The 26,796-nt window shown below is 34.1% G+C and overlaps 2 protein-coding genes and 2 pseudogenes across 2 annotated transcripts; 2 read left to right on the forward strand and 2 right to left on the reverse strand.

Annotated features, from left to right (window-relative positions):
• Nucleotides 1–5,695: 5,695 nt before the first annotated feature.
• Nucleotides 5,696–12,751, forward strand: LOC107010980 (shaggy-related protein kinase eta). Its single transcript, XM_015210267.2, has 12 exons — nt 5,696–5,981; nt 6,623–6,715; nt 7,124–7,183; nt 7,285–7,557; nt 7,670–7,744; nt 7,824–7,880; nt 8,710–8,850; nt 8,960–9,010; nt 9,119–9,214; nt 10,104–10,187; nt 10,415–10,516; nt 12,163–12,751. The coding sequence occupies exons 1-12, from the start codon at nt 5,967–5,969 to the stop codon at nt 12,262–12,264; spliced, it is 1,149 nt and encodes a 382-aa protein (XP_015065753.1). The 5' UTR covers nt 5,696–5,966; the 3' UTR covers nt 12,265–12,751.
• A 2,448-nt stretch (nt 12,752–15,199) lies between these two features.
• LOC107010978 (probable LRR receptor-like serine/threonine-protein kinase At5g45780) lies at nt 15,200–20,801 on the forward strand. Its single transcript, XM_015210265.2, has 11 exons — nt 15,200–15,708; nt 15,980–16,112; nt 16,209–16,280; nt 16,505–16,648; nt 16,751–16,822; nt 16,905–16,964; nt 17,752–17,825; nt 17,905–18,048; nt 18,134–18,472; nt 19,177–19,568; nt 20,227–20,801. The coding sequence occupies exons 1-11, from the start codon at nt 15,609–15,611 to the stop codon at nt 20,545–20,547; spliced, it is 1,851 nt and encodes a 616-aa protein (XP_015065751.1). The 5' UTR covers nt 15,200–15,608; the 3' UTR covers nt 20,548–20,801.
• Nucleotides 20,802–21,177: 376 nt separating this feature from the next.
• Nucleotides 21,178–23,413, reverse strand: LOC107010062 (annotated as a pseudogene).
• Nucleotides 23,414–24,798: 1,385 nt separating this feature from the next.
• On the reverse strand, nt 24,799–26,576 carry LOC114073845 (annotated as a pseudogene).
• Between the last annotated feature and the right edge of the window lie 220 nt (nt 26,577–26,796).

Genomic DNA, 26,796 nt, shown 5'->3' on the forward strand with positions numbered 1-26,796 from the left:
CTAAATTGGATCAATTTAACTTAATATTATAAAATTAAAATATAAATATTTGAAAAATTATACAAGAAGTATTAGAAGTTGTAATTTTAACATATTAATTAAAGTTCATATGATTTAATATTCAAGAAATGAAAAATATCAGACTAATTGAGGCGGAGAAACTATACCTTTTCAAGTTTCTTTGAATTATCAGAACAATTTAGTATTTGATATTGTAACATTCTTCTATTCTTCCTACCAGATTATTGCGAAAGCTCTTGTGAATCTTGTTCTGCAATCAAATAGGTTTTACAATTGTAATAAGAAGAAAACATGAATAATGATGAAATATGGAAAAAGTGATGAAAATTATAAACCCAACACACATTCAATATGAGTTGTAGAGGAAAAATTCATTTATAAACCAATAGAGAAATAGTAACAGTTACATGAAACTTTTACACTTCTTCCATAAAGTTTGTAACCATCAATTGTGGGTTCAGTTTTGTTTTGATAGAAACTTTTAGTATTCTTCAATAATGTGCTATTAAAAAATATTTTTAACCGATGTAATTCTTAAGTTATAGGTCTTTTTAGAAATTTATACAAATAAGATATAAAGCAAAATAATAGGAAGAAGAATGAAAAAAAAAAAGAAGAGAAACTAAATAATAAAAAACCTAGCTTTTAAGAGTGTGTATTTATATTTTTTTCATAAATATATAAGAATATTGTTTAATACAAAATAATAGTATTTATTTATAATTAATGTGTACATTTTTGTTCATCAATATAATGACATTATAAGAACATTTTGGTAATTCAACTTTTGACTTGGAGGCTTCACACTTATAATATAACTAGTAGTTGGACACGCACGTTGCGCGTGTACCCCTTTTCAGTAAGCATAAGTATTTTAAAAATTTGCATCAATATATAATAAATATATTCAAAAATCAATGACATTCAATATCTGAAGTGTGGATCTTGAAGATTCTTAATCAGTACTAAATTGATTGATTTGAGTTTATAAGTTAAAATTTGATATGAATTTGTCAAATTAATAGGTTTTAAATAGATATTATGTTTTGATAAAAAAAAAACAAGTAAGTTAATTAAATACATTAGATTACAGACTTAATGCCCCATATCATCAATTAACCCTTGTCCTACCACCACAATCAATATTACATTTCTTAACGAACGTCATTTGATATAATTCATCATAATTGTAATATATTTTAGTTAAAAAAGTATTCAACATTTCTTTTATATTTTGTGGAACTGTATTGTTAAAATTGTACTTGAGAAACAAAAAAACATGATAAAAAATTATACTACGACATGTGAGTAATGAGTAATATAAATTCTAAAGGAGAAAGGGAGGGATAAACTATGGATAAAATAACTAAAATAATCAACTAAAATTAAAGCAAAGAAAGTTAATATAATTTCATGAGTAAAATAACCATAATATGATATTGTATTCATTCCTTTCTTTTTTAACATGGGTGTTGTTATCCTCCCTTCTATCTTTTGGCTGAAAGCTTCATTAAAAAAAAAATTCAAATAAAGAAAGTGAAGTTGAATAGGCAGTGAATATCAAATCACTCAACATGCCAAAACTCATAAATTCATTTTTGACCTTCATAGGGTTATGAAGATATTTATCAAAATTCAATACTTAATTAGCTTTACACACAAATAACTCACATAAATCTGCATATGAAAATTCATAAATTTGACCTGCTATTGACAAAATATAATAATAATAATAATAATAATAATAATAATAAAAAGCAGACAAAGAATTGTACTAACAAAAAAATTATGTTAGAAGGAAATGTCACTTACCTTCATTTGTATTGACACAACTCAAATTACAGTTCTATGTGAACGATTCAAAAGCATCTTATCAATTGATTTTCTCTGTAACAAAAAATCATCTCATAAGCTATTGACATAACATTACAAAATTTATTTTACATCAGAGATTAAAATCTTAAATATCAATCAAACATCATAAACTATATTATAAGTAAGAAGAAAGAAACAAAAATATAAAAAAAACTTAAAAGAACATACACAATGTAGCATCAGAAAGGATAATGTTCCTATGCTCTCTATCAAACTCATAATAAAATAGAATGTAAAAAATAAGGAGATATACATATATGAAATGAAAAGACAAGGATCATAGTGGAGAATATAAAGAGACAACAGTTTCTTTAAAAGATTATTAATGAATAATTATCTTTTTAGTGTATTTATTTCTCGAATGTTTGGTAGGGCTATAAATTTGCTTGAATTTTTACATGTTATTTGATACTCTTAATTAGAGCCGGCAATATGGGTTAACTGTTAGATTGATCTGGTCTAATTCATGATTTGATAGAGCTAAGTTATGATTTTTGTAACTCATATAAGAAAATGGTTTTTTAGACCGGCCTGAATATGTTTGTCGATTTATGAGATTTGAGAAATATAGATAAGGTCAATTCGTGGGTCAAATAAATATTAAATTAAAAATTAAAAATTAAACAAATTATTAGAAATAACAAGAGTCTAAACTCAAAATCTGTTTAAAGTTTAAAATATTACAATTTAAATACAAATTATGCTTATAAAATATGTACTACATAAAATAAAACTCCCTGAAATTTCTACGAAAACAATACATAGGTCGTGCCTATGGAATGTTGTCATTTTTTTTGTGTTTATTATGATCATTGGAAAACAACTAGGTTAATATTTTTATTTAGCTATTTATATTTTTACTTGTAATCAAACTTAATAAATATTATAAATATAATTTTATTTGTGAATTTGATTAACAAGTAGTAACACTAAGGGCCCATTTATTTCCATTAAAATTAAGAGGTCTCAATCTGAATACATATCAAAATATTAAGATTTGCATTATGATCTGGGTGTTTTGATCTGAATACAAATCTGAATATTAAGATTTTTGGTGTCTAAATCAAAACACTAAATAATTAATGTTATTTGTTTTCAATATCTGAACGTAAAAGTGAAATTGAACATTATATTAATAAAATATTATAAAATTTTCATTTGAACAAAATATCACTTTTGATTAAAAGAAAAAAAGAAGAGAAGTTTTAAAAATTTTAATAATCATGATTTGAAGTACTATTTTTCATTCAAAAACCTTGATAAACAACAATACACAAAAATATTATTGCGACGAGTGTTCTTGACACACATCAATACAAGAAAATTATTAATATAAAAAAATACTTGAAAGGATTATGAAAACTTACCAGTTGGAAAAAAATGGCGTTTGATTGAGAAAAGTGAGAAAGAGAGTTTTTAGTTAAGAGACAAAAAGACATGCCCAAAGCAAAAAAAAACTATAATTTATTATTTGATAACTTGTTAAATGAGTCTGAATGTTGTTAAGAGTCTCCTATGTTTGTTCGAGGCCTGAAATCGTATTTTATTGTCTTGTCTATATTTATGATGATATTTTTAAATTATAATTTAATTTTAAAAATTATATCTTTAGAAAAAGAGGACTGACTCGAGCAATCTGTAGCTCACGTACTTGTGAATTGGATTGACTATTTCTGGCCCACAGCAAAAATGGCTAATTCGACCTGATCAATAAAATTTCAAAGCCTGAATGAGATGGACAACCCATATTGACAACTCTAGTATTAACGTCATTATTTTATTAATGGTATAGGTTACTACCCTATTTTATTCTCGGAAATAGAAGTACTGAAGAAATTCAATTTCAAAATATCATATTTAATTTTAGCTTAAATTGTCTAATTAGGACTTGAGATTGTTTCAGGTTATTTATTTTATTTTTGTTTGTTCTATGTTCTTTCAGTTAATTTTTTTTAAAAAAAAGTCTTCATCTTTTTAATGATGGTTTAATTTTAACTTTTCACTTGACAAAGATAAGATTATAAAATTAAAAGATACTTTTGTAAAAAAAAATTTTTTTTTTGTTTGTTTGACATATTTTTAATTAAGATAAATAGTTTTATTTTTATTTTTATTTTTTTAGACTCCGTCAAATTAAAATAAGACAAATATGTTAAAGCAAAGGGAGTATTATCTTCTACTTTATCTCATAGACTCGTACATTACTAGTTTGGTACAATATATTATCTTATACTTAAGGACCTAATCTCGGTAAGATGATACTTAATCCCATAATTGTGCTTCTTACCATAATTAATAAAATAGATAATGTGTTTAAATATTGGCCTGCTAAACATCTCATTATCAAGTTATAAAGATTGTCTTGCAAACGTCAAATTATCATTTATAATTATTTTTATAAGAGAAAAGGAATATTTGTTGGTTCAACTTGTTTTTGGTAAGGACTAACTTTGTATTATTAATATTTGAAATTGATCTAGAAAAGGTATATAGCTAGTATTATATAATTTGATAGGTATTTTCATTCAACAAAATAAATCGATGGTTGAGAATTAAGTTGGATAAAAGATTATAGAATATTTAATTACGGATAGATTTAGTGTCCAAATAGTTATGATGCGTGTAAATTCATAATATAGTTTTTATACTACATATTTCATAAAATTAATTTAACATTATGTGTTGACTATTAACATTATGTTAAAAGGAAATAAAATAGTATACTTGATTAGATACTAATTTATTGCTTAAAATAATATATTTAAATCTCACTTAATATTTTTCATCTTTTTTTTAGATGTAAATATATATTTATAAAATTTTAAATTTTTCTATGACACTGACTATAAATCCCTTTGTGACATTAACGATACTTGCTCAACTGATATTTAATATCTAATACTGTATTTGAAAACATGAAGTAGTGACATGATTTATTAATTTAATGAATAATAGCATTATTTACGCTTATAATCAGATAGCAATATTTTAGTCATATCCTATAATATATCTATAACATTCTTGCACATAAATAATACTTTTTCTTCTTTCTTTAGATGTACACACATATTTGCAAAATTTCTAAATTCCTTTATGATACTTAATAATAAATTTCTCTATGACACAAACCTTGCTTGCTCAACTAATACTCAAGGTCTAATACTGTATTTGAAAACATGAAGTAGTGGCATGGGTTCACTAACTCAATGATTGATAACATCATCTACATCTACACTTATAATAAGAAAGCAACATTTTTAACATATCTTATAATATATCTATAACATTTTTACACATATAATTAATTAAGGGTTGTGATAGGGGCGGTGACACATGCCTTTCGGGGTGTCCAATGTGACACTCTTCATCGGATTTTTTAATCATTCATATAGTAAAATAATTCGTAAAATGATTCAATAACATATTCTGAAAATTCTTAACATAACATGTTGTTATAGCTCAATAATTTTAAATGCCTTGAATGAATTTCAGCACCTTGAATAAGCTAGTGCTAGTATGTTCAAATCTTAATATTTTGCCGTCAATTCTATTTGTCGAGGTATCTTTAAAGGGTGCATTATAAATACAAGATTTAATATTCGAGCTTAAAATAATGAAAAAAAGTGAAAAAGTAGGGGAATAAAAAAAGTGAAAAAGTGTTTAGGGTGAACATTACATTGTCTGCGAGTCAAATTCGGCTTTCCAGTCCACCTTCAATGACCCTACCTACCTGCTCATCTTTTTCTTCCCCAAAATTTGACTGATTAATTGGGAAAAATTAGCAATTACCTACTAATGTAGGGGGCTATACCAAAATTTGAAAGAGGAGAGAGAGAGAGGGGAAGAGAAATGAACAAGTTATAGGGAGAGAGAGAAAAAAATCAAAAGAGGAATAGCTGGATTCACATGGCTGATTTACTAATGGGTCCTCTTTTTCTCTCTCTCTTCACCTAACCGACAATTATGATCTTTGAATCTTAAACAAAGAAGAAAAGAATTGTTCTTCTTCTTCCTCATTGTAATATTTCTGTTTATCCCCTTTTGTCTGTTGATTTTGAGTTGGACAAGTAATGGCTGATGATAAGGTATGGATTTGCATTGTGGGTTTTTCTTGTCTGAAGAAAAAGTTCATTTCTTTACTTGTTAAAGCTGATTTTATCTTGGAAATTATGTGGGGATTCTTGATTCTTGGAATCAGTGTGTATTGTGTGGAAAGATCATTTCTTTTTAGCCCATCTCAGTGCAGATAGTAGCACTGTGCAAATCTGTTGTATTGTTTTTGATTATTGAGTACAAATCTGGTTTTTGTTTTGGTTTCTAGTTGAGAAAAGTTGATGGTTCTTTGTTGCATGTTCTTGCTCATCTTATTCTGAAATGAAAGGAAATCTTTGTTTAGGATACCTGGGCCTGAAATTAATAATTTGGACCCCTCAAGTTAGTTTCAGTTTCAAATACTTGATCTTTTCATCTTCAGGATGCTTTATTTGTGCAGGATCTGGTCTATTTCGTTTATTTTACCTGAGTTTTTTTTTTTGTTTTCGGAGAATTTTTGGTCATAGAAATGTCTCTGATCTACTTGAATATGTTGTTATAGATCTGATCTTAGCCATCCATGATCCGTTGCTATTAAGTACTTGATTGTAGTCTTCCTTATTTTTGTGTGATATGCTGTGTCTTATGTATTGAAAATGCTGGTCTGAGATGTATGTTTGATGTGGGACTGTAGGAGATGTCAGCTCCTGTTATGGATGGGAATGATGCAGTCACTGGTCATATAATTTCCACAACCATTGGAGGCAAGAATGGCGAGCCAAAGCAGGTAGACATGATGTATTTATATGTTTTGCTTCCCATGTTGGAGGTCTCAAGTTTGGAACTCCTTGCCAGCAAAAGCAAGGGGTTTGCCTTCTGGGTCAAGCTTGTTGCACTGGGCTTGCGTAGTGCGGGTTACTCTTAGGAGCGAGGTTTTACCCTGCGCGCACCCAAAGGATAGCGGCTGCGGGTTTCCCTTGTCATAAAAAAAAATAGAACTATATATTGCTTTTTCACTCGAAGAATGATCAAAATAGTCGGGGCATGTTGCACACTTTTGTAAATTGACACAAATAACTTACCCTTTAATTTTCTTTTACACATTTGCATGTCTCGTTTTGAATCATGAGCATGTGTAAACTGATTTATTACATGAAACTGAAATTTGTTTGCCTTTCAATATAATTTGGTGCAGACAGTCAGTTACATGGCTGAACGTGTTGTGGGGACTGGATCGTTTGGAATTGTCTTTCAGGTATATGAACATGTATCTTCTTGTTTTGATTCCTTTTTTTTTTTTTTAAACAAAATAATTTAAAATAACTTTTTGTTTGACGTTATGCTTCTCTTATGAAGGCAAAATGCCTGGAAAATGGGGAGACTGTGGCAATAAAGAAGGTTCTGCAAGACCGTAGATACAAGAATCGTGAGTTGCAGCTAATGCGCACTATGGATCACACAAATGTTGTTTGCCTAAAGCACTGCTTCTATTCAACTACGAGTACAAATGAACTTTTTCTCAATTTAGTCATGGAATATGTTCCAGAAACTATGTATAGAGTGCTAAAGCATTATAGCAATATGAACCAGAGAATGCCACTCATCTATGTTAAGCTTTACACCTATCAAGTGAGTGAAGTGTTTTCCTGAGTGGTATTTTTTGTTTCCTTAGTTTGAACAATACAAAGTGGTATTATTGTTCCCTAAGCTTTGAGCCATACTAACATTTAGACATGGTCAGGTATTTAGAGGGCTGGCTTACATGCATACTGTTGCTGGCGTATGCCACAGGGACTTGAAGCCTCAGAATGTTTTGGTAATGCATCTTTCAAGCTGCTAATTTTGCATAGCAAATTATGGCTTTTTTCCCCTTATGTCATTGTTTGCTGTCACAGGTAGACCCTCTTACTCACCAAGTAAAGATTTGCGATTTTGGAAGCGCGAAAGTGCTGGTAAGTGTTAATCATAAGAGTTTCTGTGGCTATTCTCATTTTCGTACTAAAGATTATGGATTTGATCCCTGTCTTCCTGAGATGTGTTCACTGTTTTTAATTCAAACTTGGTCAGTAATAATTCTGACTTAGTAGGCGGGTCTTTTGGCCTCATTTTTTTTTTATTAATGTTTGTGTCAACTGTAAATTGATCCTTTCTAGATGTCCAGGATATTTTGACTTCTTCGTACATTTGTTATTGAATACCAGATAACACATGTAGTTAAATACTTATTGTTGAAATATTTCTGAGGCCATGGTAATTCTCTTAGGATAAGATCCTGTTAGCCATGATTTTGTGATTGGTCAGATTCTGTAGAGTCACCTGTTTGTTGATCATGTTGCCACTTTCAGGTGTTGTGTTTTATGTAAGTTGAGTCTGACCATGTTGGAGTTAGTTGATGTTTGCTATTTAACCATGGTGCAGTTCTATAATTCTAAGTTACCTCCCTTAGCATACTTTCTCAAAAAAAGTTACCTCCCTTGGCATATCCCATGAACTGAAAAATTCATAATGTAATTTTTTTTCTTTTTTCTTGGGAGGACAGACATGTGGAAATTTATAATCATGCCATGAATACCTTTGATGGGGTTTTCACCTTTTCAGTGACTTTAAATAAGAAAGCAATAGGTTTCCACTTCCATGACTGTGAATTCATTATCTTAATTTTGACTAATTGCGAGCTTATGGTGTAGACTGTCATTTCAAAAAGCTTCCTTTGTGTGAGAATTACTCGATTTTAAGGTTGTGGTTGGTTCTTATATTTATGGAAGTACCATATATTTTCAGGTTAAAGGAGAAGCAAACATCTCATACATCTGCTCGCGGTTTTATCGGGCTCCTGAACTCATATTTGGTGCAACAGAGTATACTACTTCAATTGATATCTGGTCAGCTGGCTGTGTCCTTGCTGAGCTTCTTCTTGGCCAGGTTTGTGGTGATCTAGAATTCTATAGCTTACATACTGTCCATGAAATCTCTGCGGACTTTTTTGGTGCACTTTTCCAGTTTCTAACCAATTTTTGCAATCTTCTTGCAGCCATTGTTCCCTGGAGAAAATGCTGTGGACCAGCTTGTTGAGATAATCAAGGTGCTGTGTGATAAATTCTTGTTTACTGATGCAAATATTGTAGCAGGTTTGCAGTGATTTAGACTTCTATAGCTTACTGATTCTCGTGTCATTTGCTTCATCTTATAGGTACTTGGAACACCGACAAGGGAGGAAATTCGCTGTATGAATCCAAACTATACTGATTTTAGGTTTCCACAAATCAAAGCACACCCTTGGCATAAGGTATGCTTTCACTTGACTTTAGTCGTACCTCGTGGAACAACAATTTGTTGTCTTTCTGCTTGCTGTGTGTATCATTCCTGTTGAATTTTGTACTGAGTTTGAAGTAAGTTGTCAAGGGAGTTTTTTGTTAAAAGCAGATATCTTTTTAGTTGATAAGAGGCCCAAAAAAATGAAAGAAAAAGGAGCGAGCATCTCTGACGTATCGAGTTTGTATAAGCTTTCTCCTAAAGAATCTAGGTGCTGGTTTGTTGATGGAATTTTTGAAAATGTAATTATTTACTGATCCCTCGAGGTTCCTTTTTCATTCTAAAAGAAAAGATCCCTCGAGGTTCTATCTTAGTTTCTGTTAATTGAAATTCGTTATAAATCTGTATCACATTATTAAGCTTGGGTTTCTTGTTTTTCCATTTATCGCTTCTTCCTAATCATTTTGGGTTCAAAAGCTATGAATCTAAGCCTTTAGTCCTGTAGAAGAATATGCTTTTCCATTAGTTGCGGCTTGAAGACAAAGAAGTTATAGAGGTCAATACCCCAACAACTACCAGACACGAGGCATTTCTTGAGTTTGTTCATACTCTTGAGTATGGAAATAGTCTTGATTAGTGACTTTGTTCTAAAGCAGCTATAACCTTAGATTGGCTTCCCTGAAGAGTTCTCGTTCTGCTAAGCAGCATATCTATTAAATACCAAGGACTTAATATCAGTAAACCTTAGAAAAGTAACCAATGGAAGTCGGGTTTTCAGTGGATTTGTCCTCTGCATCCTGATGACTGTATTTTATTCTTGCAAAACAATGTTAATGACAAAAATGCAAATAAATTCTTTTGTTGTTTCCGAGCTCGTGTACATCATGATCTGCTGCTAACTTACTTGTTATGTCTTGTCTCAGGTTTTCCACAAACGGATGCCTCCTGAAGCAATTGACCTTGCTTCTCGGCTACTGCAGTACTCACCAAGTCTACGTTGCACTGCAGTAAGTTCAATTTTATTTTCCTGATGTAATTCGTTTAAACAAAGTTCCTGTAGCACGATTACCATGTCTCCATTCGGGGTGGCCATTTCTGTGGTCCTTTTTATGCTCCCACATCTCTGTGTTGTTTTTACTGATTTGTTACCATTGCTCAGCTCACACATTGTCTTTTTGTTTATTGAACAGTGAATCTCTAAATTTATTCAATTAATATGCTTCTCATTTTGCAGCTTGAAGCATGTGCTCATCCTTTCTTTGATGAACTTCGTGAACCAAATGCACGGCTTCCCAATGGTCGCCCATTGCCCCCTCTCTTCAATTTTAAGCAGGAGGTACGGCTTTCATGTGTTTATTCTTAAATTAAAGGTTGTACCATCCATGCTTCATTCTTCCGGATCTCAGCTGAAGAGCACTAATGGGTAGTCACAGTAGGCATTCAATGTTATTAAATTCTTCAGATTACCCAAAGGCCAGACTATAGAAGTCAGTTTGGTACTTAACGAAGATTTAGAATGATTGATTCCATCAACCCACTGGAAGGTGGAAACATTTTCTGATACCCTGTGGCTGGTGGTAATAGTTGATCATTGATCCAAGTCCACTGTATGCACTGGAAAATGAATGCGAGCACATTCTTTTTCTAGAGCATGGATGCGTTATGCAATGAATCATCTTTTTACAGGGCCTCATGTTTAAAGTTGGTGTTTTGGAATGGCAAGCTTAATGAGGGTAATGCAATCTAGCATGTCATAAGTTTATGCTTCTTAGAGATATTGCCGGCCACTGGTGTTGATACAACACGATGACATAGTACTCATTCTGGATTTGGCAAAAAATAATGGTTCCCTGACTAAGGAAAGGCATAATTGAGAGGACAACGAAGATGGAGATTGAGACAGAAAACAGAAGTAGAAAAGGGAGAAGAAACAAAAAACCAGAAACTCACAGGCATCCTTAATGTCTGAAGATTGATAAAAGGATCTGCAGCCATTCGTTGAACTCAAAGAAGAGGAGGTCCATTGGTCACCAGAGTATTTTTGTTTCTTTTTTTTTGTTAGTAGCTAGGGTGGATTAGGCTTCTAAGAAACGGATTGAACCAATGGTTAATTGGCCAAGAATAAGTTGGGGTACTTAAGGTCTATAACATTAAGGTTTATACAACATAACAATACCACTGGATTTAATGGCTTAATGGTGGTCCTTCCGTATTGTTCTTTGAAACAAGCCTTTGAGGTTCTTATGATTCTATGAGAAAGTTATGTTAGAGGTTGGGTGAAAATCATTCTAGCTAAGAGGTTCTGATGATTAAATTAGTGTCGATAATGAGAACAAGTGGACTAGTCTAATGGTGAGAAACATCTCTGGTGGACTGTGTCAGTATATTTATTGGGGTGGATTGACTTTGAGGTGTTTGAGATTACACCTTGAATACAGGAATGCCTTTTTGTCCAATACCATGATGTCAGATAACAGGATCTAACTAAGTGAGGTGCGTATATTGTTGAAGAAGCTATGCACTGTCACTGAGTCTTAATGAAAGAAGGCCCTTTCATCCTAATTCCATATCTACTGAAAAGAGGGCCAGGGAGAAGCCTGAAGAGTTGAACTCCCTTGAAAATTAGTATCTTTGTAAGATGCTGGGGCCTGGTTGAAAGACACGAAAATATGTATCTGTAAAGGATAACCTCGTTATTCAGTTATCTTCATTCTTATTGGTTACGAAGGAGATGTTAGTCACAACAGCATTTTAGTTACAAGGACGTGGAAAATTGTTAAAGCATGCATTTTTACGAAAAGCACAACTTAACTATGCATATCTTTGGCAGGAATTGCCATCTTCAATTGTCCATTAGAATTTAGAAGCATGTCAAGGCCATTAATATTGAAAAACTGTATTACTATCAAGTTACGCATTCTGTACTTGCCTTTTTTGAGTTTAACTCTATTGCTCATCCCCCTACATTTTTCCTGGTTTCAGTTATCTGGTGCCTCTCCGGACCTCGTAAACAGGTTGATACCAGACCATATAAAAAGACAGATGGGCCTGCATCTTTTTGCATCCCACGGCGACATGACGTGAAGTATATGTTTAGTGAAGTATACTAGTTTATGATCTATATATGAAGGGATCCAAGTTACACCCCTTCCAGAGCAGAGGAGTCCAGCATGACAGCGACAGTATATCCTGGTCGAAAAGGACAATGTAATGGGGCTGCAGTGCATTTTAGTTCTGTACTTTGTATTATCTTTTTTGTTCCACTCTTCAAAGTCTTCCTATCTTAGCAGCCAACTAGTGAAAAGGAAATATGTTTTTGTACATGTTTGTTAGTAGTAAATTTGACCAGAAAGCTTCCGGGGACACGATTGAATATGTATGGACAAGTTGCAAGGCTCCGAAAGGTTTGCCAGGACTTGAAAGGGCAGTATTTTTTTTTTTCCGCAAGTTGATATCTCACTTCAGTTTGTATTTAGCAGTCTTGTACTTTGAAAAGAGTTGCAAGCAAATTTGTGTTACAGTTGCTCTATGTGATTATGATCAATCAAACATATCTATTTTGTTGCATCTTCATCTGTTCTTGTCATTTAAACCTTAATTCTTGATGCTTCCTACTTTTCATTTCATGACAAGCTTATAGTGATATTATTCTTTACTATTTATTGTTTTTTGACTGAGTGTGTCAAGTTTATAGTGGACAACTATTAGTGGATAAGAGGAAGTATCTTATTTTTCTATACAATATACCTACTTACAATATTATTATGAAATTAAAGAAAATAAACTATAAATACAATAGTCAAATATCATAATTAAACACAAACGACACAAAAGGGTTTGTATGGGTCTGTATAGTCGTAAAAGAATCAAAAATGATATTCGTCTGGTTCATTTTGTAAGGGTCAAACTAACCCCACAATAAACACCTATAGCGAGTACTACAAAACTTATATGTAATGATTCGTTGAGCAAGATCTGCTAAATGCAACAAATTAGTTGATCTTTAATGTGATGAGAAATAAATTATTGTTAAAACGGAAAAGGATCATATTTGCCCTTATACTCTTAGAAAAGGGTTATATTTACCCTTAGTTATACTTTTTTGATATGTTTGCTGTTACCATCCACTTTGGACACATATTTGCCCGGAGAGTTAATATTACCACTTTTATCATCGTACGTGGCACGTACATGTTTACTTTTTTTTTTTTAATATAATTAAAATTTACTTTTTATTTAACATTTTACCTAACCCACTCAAATAAAACCCGACCCACCCAATGTGAAAATCCGTAAACCCTAATCCCGTAGCTATCCTTTCGAAATTACCGTTCAATTCACATGAACACAAGTCAAAGCATTATAGAGTTGGTGTTGGCTTGGCCGCAGGGGAACACTAGTAACCAATCATATGAAATCACTAGTGTTTCATAGTAGTATTTATAATTTTGTTCACGATGCAAAGAACGAACTCTAGTAACCAATCATGTCATTAGTGGAAGTAGTTTCTGTAGAAAGAAAATTGAAACTTTTTACTTTGAAGAAAAAAAGTTCAAGCTAGTTTGTCACTACTTCTACTGTTTATTCATCATGAATCATGATAGTAGTAGAACAATCAATATATACTCAATAGTCTGTAGATATTTTCTACCAAAATTATTTCTTCTTGCAAACAAACTTTCTAAAACCCCTTCTTATTGTTATCAACTTCTTCCAGACAATTGGTGTAGTCGACGATAGTTAATATATGCCACCCAATTGATACATGTGATGCTTCAAATTGATCAAAACTTCTCGACGGAAATTAAAAATGCAAAAAAAAAAACTATGTCGTATTATGCTTCAAGGATAGCTACTGGGTTAGGGTTAATGGGTTTCAAATTGGGTGGGCAGGTTTTATTTTAAGTGGGTTTGGTAAATATTAAATAGAAAGTAAATTTAGTTCTATTAAAAATCTCCATTCATTAAGCGCTACGTCGAATAATAAAAGTGGTGAAATAATACTTAACTCTCCAAGGACTGGGTTAATAACCCTTTTCCATTGTTAAAAAGGAAATAAATATTATGATACATATTCTAATGGTGTATCATTTGAGTATATTATATTTAAAGAGAAATAGTTTTTGGGTGTGTATGGGAATCCGTACTAGTTGTCTGTTTCATTTTGTAAGGGTCAAAGTATCTCGCACTTCAAAACTTATATTATATGAAATGATTCGGTGCTTCTTCCCCCACAATAGTTTCTCTTTTGATTGGTTAAAATACAGTCCAACCAATGATTTACTATCCTTACAGTGTTGCTTATCTCATAGGAAAAACACAGTACTATTGATTTCCTCTTACGGAAGACAAGGGGACACTCCCCAAATCTCAAGACTTTGTCTTAATTTTCTTTTCCAACCCACTTTTAAAATCACTACTACTTTGTTTAGAATTTTCAAGTCGGTAGAGGACGATTGGTCTTTTATATGAGTTTGGGATCGATAGAAGACAATTGATCTTTTATATGAGTTTAGATAAATTAAGATTGAATTAGGTTCGGTTGCTATATCTTTACATGATTTCAATTTATTGTTCATTAATGTTGAACCCTCGTTTAGAAATTTCCACATCAGTAAGGGATGGGAAATGATCTCCTTATATAGACTTGGATTAACATCTCTTCATAAGTTAAGTTCAGATGTCATATATTAGTAGCTTATCTCTAGCTTTTTAAAGTTGAGTTAGGTGCAACTGTATATCTTTACCGTATTACAATTTACTTGTATTATGAGTAAGACTATTATTTTCCATTTATTCCCCTCCCAAAAGTTTTTCTTTTTTGAAGAAAATATATTTTATCTATCCGAATAAGTCAAATTTGCATCATAGAGATATTAACGATTAGTAATTGGGTTCTAAATTTTATACATATTTAAATATAATTCAATTTTAATATTTTGAACTGAAATTATAGAATTCCATCAAATCATATCATATCCATTTATGATACTAAAAAGTGCTAGTTGCTGCAATGATTTCGTGGGGTTTCCCATTTGGCTTGTTGAGGGACTATTTATTCAATGGACTATTAATGACAGTAAGGAAAAACAACAACAACGTTTAGAAAAATTCAACAAACAGGAAAATGACAGTATGAAAAAAAAAAAGAGTACGAATTTACATCTCTTTGTAGGATGAATCTGAAGAGTTTTACAAGTAACAATTTTTTATAGTTAAATTGGTACTAGTACTTCGGATTCTCTTTTCTTAATTAAATAAAAATTTTAAAAACCAAACAAGACTTTTCACCCATTTATAAGCTCGAGGGAAATATAAATTATTGTGCTACTCTACTGTGCTGTACAATGATGAATTCTAAAAAGGACCTTTTTCTGAAAGCTCTGCACCAAAATCTTTCTTTTGGCTAATTAGCTTTTTGGATCCAAATGGTAACTTTGCTACTCGTTTTCTCATTTTTTCTTCATTGGGTGGCCACTACTCCAGTTTCCATGGGTTTTCTTTCACCTAAAGGTGTCAACTATGAAGGTAAAGATTATAACTTTACTATAATCCAACCATTTCTTGTTTCTTTTTCCTGTGAAAATCCAAATTTTGTTGCTTACCACTATTTTTAAGCATTTGTTTATTTTTGTTTTCATAGTTTAGAGTGGTAAAGATTAAAACTTTACTAGAAAAATCCAAAGTTTGTTGCTTAGCATTGTTTATAAGCATTTGTTTGTTTATGTTTTCATAGTTTAGAGTGGTAAAGATTGAAACTTTACTTAAAGATTTGTTAAATTTATTGTGGGGTAAGCAGTGGCAGCATTGATGTCTATGAAGAATAAAATGAGAGATGAATATCATGTGTTAGATGGATGGGATATAAATTCTGTTGATCCTTGTACTTGGTACATGGTTGGTTGTTCTTCAGAAGGCTTTGTTATTTCTCTGTGAGTTTTCTCCTTTTCTGTTACATCTTGTCCATTTCTTTTCCCTTTCTGTGGAAATAATTTATTATTATGCTTTGGTTATATAATTCTTCGCAGTGAAATGGCGAGTATGGGATTATCTGGCACACTTTCGCCTAGTATTGGGAATTTAACTCATCTTCGGACGATGTAAGACTAATTTGACATGAATTTCCCACTTTATTCTTATTTTGATGTGATGCTGCTCACATATATCTTGGAGATACTTGAAGTTAAAATCACATAGTACTTAGTTTAGTAATTACTAATACTATTAGGAGTCACATTAAGTGCTTTATTATTTGTAAGATAATATTGAAAAATATCTTTTAATATGATCTGATAAAGTCATTTTTGCATTGGTTTTATTGTAGGTTGTTGCAGAATAATCATTTATCTGGTCCGATTCCTGCTGAAATTGGACAGCTCACTGAACTGCTGACCCTTGATTTGTCTGGTAATCAGTTTGATGGAGGAATTCCTAGGGCGTTGGGTCGCCTGATTTATTTAAATTACTTGTGAGTGTAGCTAAACTCTTGATTTGTTCTATCTTTATTACTCGTATGTTACAGTTCCTCTGTTGGCTGTGTATGTAATCCTCTGGTGTGTCAAATTCTCAGGAGGCTTAGCAGGAACAGATTGTCTGGTCAAATTCCTAAACCTGTGGCATACCTTTCAGGTCTTTCATTCTTGTATGTCTTCCATCCATGACATTTATATGTCCAATACAAGGGCTAGATGAGAGTTAAATAAACTGTGGATGGTGTTGTGTAGGGACTTATCATTCAATAACCTAAGTGGTCCAACACCAAAAATTTTGGCCAAAGACTACAGGTAAGATACAAGGAAATATTATTCTGTCGTCTCAATGTTTGGTCCTCAATTGTCGGTGAACTGGAAGAATCCTTCAGGTATCTAGTTTGATGAATCAAGGAATTCAGGTTACACTTCTACAGTGAGGAGGATGGTATATGCCACAGTACTGTGCCAGAATCTTATTCACTAATGGTGTTTAAGATAAACACCTCAATCTTAAATTCAACTGCAAAATAGAAGCTTGATTCAATATTGTTGCATCTGCGACATGCCATATGGCGCAGTGCCACAAATAATGTTTCTCTCGTAATAAAGTTATGGTTTCTATAGTTTTAGCATCTGTAATCTTGCATTCCTGTTTGTTGTTGTGGTATATCCCTTCACTGGAAACCAGCAGTCAGTTCTTTCAAACCTGAAAGTAATATCTCAAATCTCATCATCAATAATAATTAAAAAAAAATGTAATATCTCAAATCTCATATCAATAATAATAATAAAAAAAGTAATATCTCAAATCTCATTATCAAAAAGAAAAAGAAAAAGAAAGAAATAATATCTCAAATCTTATTATTGAAGTATTATCTTCTTACCTGGTCTTATGGAACTTCCATGATGCATGTTTGGTATAATTCCTATATTGCTAATATGTTAATGTCAAGCAGAATATTTGCCTTGAGATACTGTCTGGTTATAGAAGTTTTCTGTCCTGCTTGCAATGCTTGTTGATTATCTTCCCCTTGGCATCTTTCTAGCAACCTTTCATGTTCTTTTGTATTCTCAGCTTATATTTTGGTTGTTGCCTTAGTATTGCAGGAAACAGATTTCTTTGCTCTGCATTGACCACACAAATTTGTGGGGGTGTGCCAAAAGCAGTAAATGGTATTGTTGAAATTTTACCAGAACTTGTCATTATATTGAGGCTGATGCTTTTTAATCAAACTCTATTTTTACCATGCAGAAACATCTTCAGACAGGAGGATTAGCAATCATCATCGATGGGTTGTTTCTGTAATCGTAGGGGTCAGTTGCACATTCATAGTTACAGTCATGCTTCTTGTTTGTTGGGTGCATTGGTACAGATCTCGTGTCCTCACAGGATATGGTAATTACAAGATTGGAAACACATCTCTGATTTCTTGCACATTAAGACTAGATACATTTTGAGTCTCTGATCATTTTATCTGCAGTGCAACACGATTGTGAGTTTGCTGCTGGCCACCTGAAGAGATTTTCATTTCGTGAACTGCAAATTGCAACTGCAAATTTCAGCTCTAAGAACATACTAGGACAAGGTGGATTTGGAGTGGTCTACAAAGGATACCTTCCAAATAGGACAGTAGTGGCTGTCAAAAGATTGAGAGATCCAACTTTCACTGGAGAAGTGCAGTTTCAAACAGAAGTTGAGATGATAGGCTTGGCTGTGCATCGGAACCTTCTACGTCTGTATGGATTCTGTACGACTCCCGAGGAAAGATTACTTATTTACCCTTATATGCCAAATGGGAGCGTTGCCGATTGCTTGAGAGGTTTGCTTTGAAGTATATTTGCTTGGTGCTTTTGCTGAAGCACTCTTTTTTCTTGTCACAATGGAATGCTTAACTGATCAAGTCTAACATATGCATTTTAATTATTCCTAGTGCTCTCAATGTTAATCTGGCAAAAACTATTGAAAGGTCATGGTTTATGGAAATCCAGGACTTTGTGCTATATTTTTACTGTACATCTTAAACACCAGGGCCCTATGATGAAATCAACTTTTGATTGATTATCCCAGATAGTTAGATTGGATTTCCGTTGTCAATGTTTCTTGTGAAAGTGGAATGAAATCTATTATCAACATATTCAATCAACAATGCATCAAACCCAAATTAGTTGGGGTTGACTATATGATTTTTTTTTTGTATCCATTGCAATTAAGACTCCTGATGTAGTGCATTACCTAAGTAGGCATGCCTCTAGCAATCTATTGCCACCTTACGTGTTATTAAGCTTAATTTTTATGTGACAGTTTCTATCCACCTTCTGAAACGCTAATGTCAATTATGGTATCAACTTACAATATACATGAACAAAATAAATTGTTATTTGGCAGTAAGGTAACAGTCGTGTTGTCATTAATTTTTAGCATGACCAATTCAAGTCAATTTTTAGGTGTATGAACACGTTAGCTTGATGTAGTGACTGTGTCATCTTTTGCTCTGTTCTCACATAATCTTTTGTTATTTACCAGACAATGGCCGGGATAAACCGTTTTTGGATTGGAGAAAGCGCATGCATATAGCTCTTGGAGCTGCCAGAGGTCTTCTGTATTTGCATGAACAGTGTAATCCTAAAATAATTCACAGAGATGTTAAGGCAGCTAATATTCTGCTTGATGAAAGTTTTGAAGCTGTTGTTGGTGATTTTGGTCTTGCTAAGCTTTTAGACTGTAGAGATTCACATGTTACAACTGCAGTTCGTGGTACTATAGGTCATATAGCCCCAGAGTATCTATCAACTGGCCAATCATCTGAGAAGACGGATGTCTTTGGATACGGGATACTACTTTTGGAACTCATTACAGGACACAAGGCATTAGATGCAGGAATTGGTCAGGGTCAGAAAGGAACTATTCTTGACCGGGTTTGTAGCTTCGACCCTCCTACTGTTTGAAGCTTTATATAGTTGTGCATATAATTTCTTACTTTATTTGACCAACCAGTTAATAGCTAATCTTGAAGCAGGATGTTGTTTGAGTCATAATCATAATCAATATTTGAGTTTGAAATTTTCACTAAAATTGATGCAATAACTAGTGTTGCTCCACATCTTATGAGAGAAGTACAGTTTCTAGATTCTGAATCATTGCTCGAAATCTTGTTCATTTTGCTGACTGCATAATCTGGTTCATGATCTAAGGGCTTATGGACAACATTTTCAAGGTTTTTGAATCACTTGCTGATCAGTGCAACAAAATTATTGCTGTGTATTAGTCCTCACTGTTGTATACTTTAAGCCCTTGAATATAAATTATTTGGTTGATTTTTTATCACATATAATGTTACACTTGCATACTTTAAGCCCTTGGTTAACTTATTTGGTTGATATTTATTATGTTATCATGAAGTCTGAACTACCATGTATGAGAAAAGGTACCAGTTCTATGCTTCTTCAATTATGATTTTTCTTCCTTCTCAGGCTGTTTTATGTGGGTTAAAGATTTTCAGAACATGATAGAGCTCAGAGTTTGTTATGTCTATTATTCGGGCCTATTCATTCTGACGAACTGTCCAATTTACAGGTCCGGAATTTATTTGAGGAAAAGAAAGTGGAGATGCTTGCGGATAGGGATCTTAGAGGATGTTTTAATGCAGAGGAGCTAGAGAAAACAGTTGAATTGGCTCTACAGTGTACTCAATCTAACCCCAATAGTCGGCCTAAGATGTCGGAAGTCTTGAGAATCCTGGAAGGTATTACAGAACAAATGGGGCATGTGGACGAATCACAAGGTGGAAGCAACATATGTCAAACAAGTGCTTTCAGCTTCTCTAGGAATTTTAGTGATATTCATGAAGAATCCTCATTTACCTTTGAACCAATTGAGCTTTCAGGACCCAGATAACAAAAGTAGCCTGCACTGGGCTACTCATAATAAGCGTGCGTGCAATCTTTGATATATCTAGCTCAGCCATACATATGAGTATATTGTTGCTTTAAGTCAATGTCCTAGCACTCTGTAAGTTACTGTAATTTGTAAATTTTGTTGCAAAAATATTCATTATACTAGTTCTTGGTGGTTCACAACCTGTGTTAGAAGTAGCTAGACTAACTTCACATTGGAACTTCATTCTTTGGAAATGACAAACTTTCATATTAGTTCTGCTGTGTTGGTTGAACGTCTGTGATGACAACAGGTCTATATGTTGCAGAAGTTTGATTCTTACTAGTATTTTGTAGTGAGATAAACAAGAATCTAGATTGAGGATATGCTCCCCACGTTTTGAGCGGCTGTTGGAGAGTTCATTTTGGAGTTAAGTCAATGCAACTTATTTCCATATTGAACTTTTAAATATACTCAGAACAAGCCTATGGAAATATTGTCTTTCATTAACACAATAGCTGAAGCAAGCTAACTGATAAGCTTCTAGGAAAACCGATGAGAGAAATAGACAAATAAAATTAACCTACGGTCTTGAGACCAATAAATTACCGTTGATGTATAGAATAGTGTGGAGGTGCTTGTAGAGTTTCTTCATGGTACCAAGTTAACTACCATTGGACTCCTAACAAAGTGCTTGGATGAGGTCCATTTCAAAAATCCTTGAACGAACGTGGCATTAATGTTTGGAATTGATCGGTTAAATGTTACTTGATATGTTATCTTCTGGTACATCTCTGAGAAGTGTAAGGTGGAAGGCTCAACTTTCACATCAACTCCTTGGGTGGCACAATCTCCAGAGTATAAGATGATACAGGCTCCCAAACGTTGGTCACAGTCCTTGTGTATGCTTGTAAATCAGATCCAAGTCTAATTGAAAAGGACGGATAGTTTAATTCTGCTTCAGGAGTGGTTGATGAGCAGTTCACTTCTTGCAAAACAATCAAACCAGCAGCTCTATTTGGGTATAATCCGCATAAATAAGGTATATACTCATTTGGTCGGATGTCATAGATCAGTCCCGGATCATTTGCTCTTAATGGGTTAACGTGGCCTGCAGCAGTTGCAAAGAAGTCAGCACGGAGGCCCCTTTCATCTTCAATGGGATTATTTCCAAGGTTTACCAGATCAGCGGTTGTCATGATTGCAGACTTGATAGCAGCTGGAGACCATTCTGGATGTGCACTCTCGATCAATGTTACAACTCCTGAAAGGTGAGGACAGGACATTGAAGTGCCAGACAATGTGTCAAAGGTAGACTTTTTGTTGGTATTATTCTCCACAGACGTTGGCCATGCTGCAAGGATGCTAATACCAGGACCGATAATATCAGGTTTCAATATGCCAGGGCTTTCTGGAAAAGGGCCTCTAGATGAAAAGGCTGCAACTGCTGGAGCATGATCATCTCCCAGTGTAGTTCCTTTAAACAAAAATGAAGCCACAGGGGTTGATGTTGAATTCATGTAGGCTTTGATCTTCAGGCCATCAATAAAACTGATATGTGCTGCTAGAAGAACATGAGGTTCAGCTTGTGTAGTGAAGCCTTGTGGTTCCTCATTCATGAGTATCATTCCAGCACCCCCAGCATCCTTCACAAAATGTCCTTTATCAAGTCCGTTTATCTTACCACCATCTTCACAAAAGACTATCTTTCCCTTCACATTAATGTTTTTCAAAGACTCGGCATTGCAGAATGGGGCCATCAGATCACTATAACTTTTTCCAGGGTAAATTAATGGAAGCAGAGTTTGAGAGAAGTCTTCAGGTTGGAAAGCTGATTCACCATCAATTTCTTCACTGTCCCCCAGCAGTACTGTTGCCCTTAGTTTTCTATCAGTGGTGCTAGCACCAACAGTGAGAAGCCATGGAGCTCCATTTGCTACTGTGCCATGTTCTGGGCCCATATTTCCAGCTGTGGTGCTCACTAGAATGCCGTTTTGAATTGCAGTAAATGAACAGAGTGCAATAGAGTCATCCCAGAAAGGTCTAGAGATATCGTCAATGGAAATAGAAATTACATCAACACCATCTTCGATTGCAGATCCATAGCAGCAAATGTGTCACTCTCAGAACAAGCAGCGCTAATGTCACAGACTTTATACATGGCAACATGAGCAAGGGGAGCCACGCCAGAAGCTGTTCCATTAGAAAGTCCAAAAACATTGGCACCACTGACAAAGTTTCCAGCAGCTGTGCTAGCAACATGTGTGCCATGCCCATTCTCATCCAAAGGCGTCCCATTTCCAAACTCCTGGAAATATCTAGCTCCAATGAACTTGTTATTGCAGGCTGTAGTAAAGTTGAATTCACACTTGCCCTTCCACTTTGTCGGTGGAGGAGGCACTCCTTCATCATTGAATGATGGATGATCGGGTGTTATCCCAGTGTCTAAAAATCCAATAATCATACCTTTACCATAGTTTATACTTTTCCAGAAGCCTAAGTTCTGGTGCAGCCCATAAAATGAGTACTGTGGGTGGTCCGTGCATGCAAGCCTTTGTGGCCGCACTAATATGATCCCTTCTGTCTCCTGCAGAAGCTCTTCTTCATCTGGTGTTAGTTTAGCTGCAAAACCATTAAGGACATTGCGATAAGAGTAAACTATGTGGGAGGATGCAGAATCATTTGGACTCGTTTTCTTTGGGGGCAGAAAAGAATGGTGCCACATTTGTAAACTATCCAAGTCAGAGAGAAGTTGTCCATGAAATGACTCAAGATGGACTATGCAAACATCTGAGTTGTTGCTCTGCTGATTGGTATTACTTGCATGTATGGATGAAGAATAAAGACTGAGAGTAAAGATGACAGTTAAAAGAAGTTCCAAATCCATGTTTATCAGTGCTAATTAATGAGCCACATTTCTTGTAAACCACATATATATAGTGTCAATTTCTTATGATTGGTTTTGTCATCATTTTTTTTAACAGTGTCTTCAGTATTGAAGTAATCGAAAGAATTTGAGTGACACTGAAGTTTTGAGAAGGATGTGATTGGTTCTGAATTCTCCAATTGGCTTGAAAGGCAATCTCTATTTGAGCTAAGAAATGAAAGCCTAAGACAAGCCATTTGGAGCTTGCTTTGGTTTTTATTGCAATTAAAAAATCTTTTCAACTAGGCGGCTGCAAACTAATTTTGATTATCTAACGTGTTTCACTTGGGAATATCCAATGATTTGCAGGCTGAATATTTATTGTAGGAGGAATCTTATCTGATGGAAATAAATCCAAGGACTTGCTTACAAGCACTGTGGATGACTTCAAGAATCACTTCTCTGCTTTGTGGTTAAAGTAAAATATTTGTGGGGTTTGCTCGGTTTCAACAAAGGATTTGCATTCTGTTATGAATGATAAGTTCATGTGAATGCACAATGATTAGAGTTAATGAAACTACAAAAGCATGAAGTCCAATGAAACAATAGCACAAAGGAAGATTACCAAGTAACATTTGTTAAAACTTGAACGGTTCTATTTCATTTAATTTTTCTACCTTTTTCTGTGAAATTTATGCAATTAAAATTAACATATTCTTATGGACACAGTTTAGAGGTGTCATTAATCACTAAGGACTAGGCATTGGCAGCTCATTGTCAACTAATTTCCCAGGCTGGGAAATATTTAGAAAATGATCTATTACAGTGTCACCTGACATTTAGTCTGTGATAATAAATGTTCATATTATCATATCTATGAGCTGGGAATAACTAGGTATTGACTTCAGAGGCGGATTCAGGATTTAAGCTCATAGGCTTGTGTCTACAAATTTGTTGCAATTTTAGTGGATGCACACAGATTTATGCTCCGCATTGGAAGTAATTGATTTAGATGAACCCAATAACTTAAAGCTGCATCCACCTCTGAATGGCTTTTAAAATAGCCAGGTTTGAATAGCTGTTGCACTGTTAGTGTAGTTTGTCTAGTTAAATCATGTTATTTGCCATTTATTTTAAGGTTACCCATGACAAAGCTTACATGTAGTTATCGTTTTCGTGTATTGATTTGTATATAGTTTTACAGCACTTCAGTAAAGTTTAACGAAAAGATACTCATTTCGATATGCATTCGAAGGGGCGTACAATAGATGGACAAGTAAATCTTGAAACCAAATTGAATGGCTTCTAAAAGTACATGAAGGTAAATCTGATCTACTAACTAAGAAAGAGAAGTAAGATTTCCTTATTGTTGTATGGAGAACTGTTATGAAAATTAATCCTCCTCACTACTTTAAGGTAACTACGATTGGGCTCCTAACGAAGTGCTTGGATGAAGTCCATCTCAAGTATCCTTGGAACAAAAGTGGCATTGATGGTTGAAGTACTTGATCTGCTAAATGTTACTTGATATGTTTTCTTCTGGTTCAACTCGGAAAATTTCAATAGAGGAGGGTCAACTCTCACATCAACTCCTTGTGGTGGCACAATCTCCACAACATAGGACGAGACAGCTTCACCAACATTAGTCACAGTCCTCGTATATGTTTGAGCTTCTAATCCAAGTCCAATTGAAAAAGGAAGGATAATTTAGTTCTGCTTCAGGAATGGCTGATGAGCAGTTCACTTTTCTCAATACAAACATACTAACTGCTCTGTTTGAGTAGTTTAAACCACACAAGTAAGGAACATAATCCTCGGGCCGCATGTTATATACTAAGCCTGGATCACTTGCTCTTAACGGATTAACATGTCCTGCACCAGTGGAAAAGAAGTCAGCAGGAACACCCCTTTCATCCTCAATTGTTTTTTCACCGAGGTTCACAAGATCAGCAGTTGTCATGATTGCTGATTTGATAGCAGCTGGAGACCAATCAGGGTATGCACTCTTTACAAACGTTGCAATTCCAGATACGTGAGGACAAGACATTGAGGTGCCAGATAAAAGGTTAAAAGTAGATTTCGTGTCGGTACTGTTCTCAATGGATTTTGGCCATGCAGCAAGAATGTTAACACCAGGACCAATAATATCTGGTTTTAAAATGCCAGGACTTGCCAAGTTCGGGCCTCTGCCTGAAAAGCCAGCAACTGCTGGAGCATGATCATCTCCAAATATGGTTCCCTTGAATAAAAATGTGGCCAGAGGGTTTGATGTTGAATTGATGTAGTCTTTGATCTTTCCATCTGCATAGCTGACATGTGCTGCTGGAAGAACATGCGGATCAGCTAAGGTAGTGAACCCCAAGGGTTCACTACTCATGAGTATCATTCCAGCACCGCCAGCATCCTTCACGAAACTTCCCTTGCCAATTCTAGTAATCTTACCACCAAATGTACACAACACAACTTTTCCTTTGACATCAATATTCTTCAGTGACTCCAGGCTGCAAAATGCAGCAGTCGGATCACTGATATTTGTTCCAGGATAAATGAGTGGTAATGGGGTCTCGGAGAAGTCTTTGGGCTGAAAAGCTGACTCCCCGTCAATTTCTTTGCCATCTCCAAGACGTATGGTCGCTCTTAGTTTTCTATCAGTAGTACTTGCACCAACTGTGAGAAGCCATGGAGCTCCATTAAACACAGAGCCTGGTATGGGACCTGCATTGCCAGCTGAGCAGCTGACGAGAATCCCCTTCTGCATAGCAGTAAATCCACCTAGTGCAACAACCTCTGACCAAAAATTGGTTGAATTTTTTCCAATGGAAAATGATAATACATCGACTCCATCCTCAATTGCAGCATCAATCGCAGCCAATATATTATTTTCAGAACAAATAAGACTAGCATTACAGACTTTATACATGGCAACGTGTGCAAGCGGAGCCATACCAGATGCTGTGCCATTAGCCAGGCCTAAAAAGTTGGCCCCATCCACAAAATTTCCAGCAGCAGTGCTTGAAGTATGTGTACCATGACCATTTTCATCTAGTGGCGTCCCATTACCAAATTCATGGAAATATCTTGCTCCAATGTAAATCTCTTTGTTGTTTTCATGACTAGCAAATATAACCAAGGATTGAAGGAAAAATATGGAAACAACACTTAGATAAACTAATATGGGAGTCATACTCTGTAAGTATTCTTCTGAACTCAATAATTTTCTTCTGCAACATAATATGTTAAACCACGTCTATTTATAATAGTGCAAAAGTTATTTTGACTTGAGCTACCTATGTCTGCTTTTAATTGTCACGGTTTCAGAATCAAACTATAATAATTTTAACTAATATTTTACGATATTTTTTTTTATCATATTAATATGTAAAAGATGAGGATTATAGTACTTT

Source organism: Solanum pennellii, chromosome 2 (genome assembly GCF_001406875.1).
Source record: "Solanum pennellii chromosome 2, SPENNV200".
NCBI lineage: Eukaryota > Viridiplantae > Streptophyta > Magnoliopsida > Solanales > Solanaceae > Solanum > Solanum pennellii.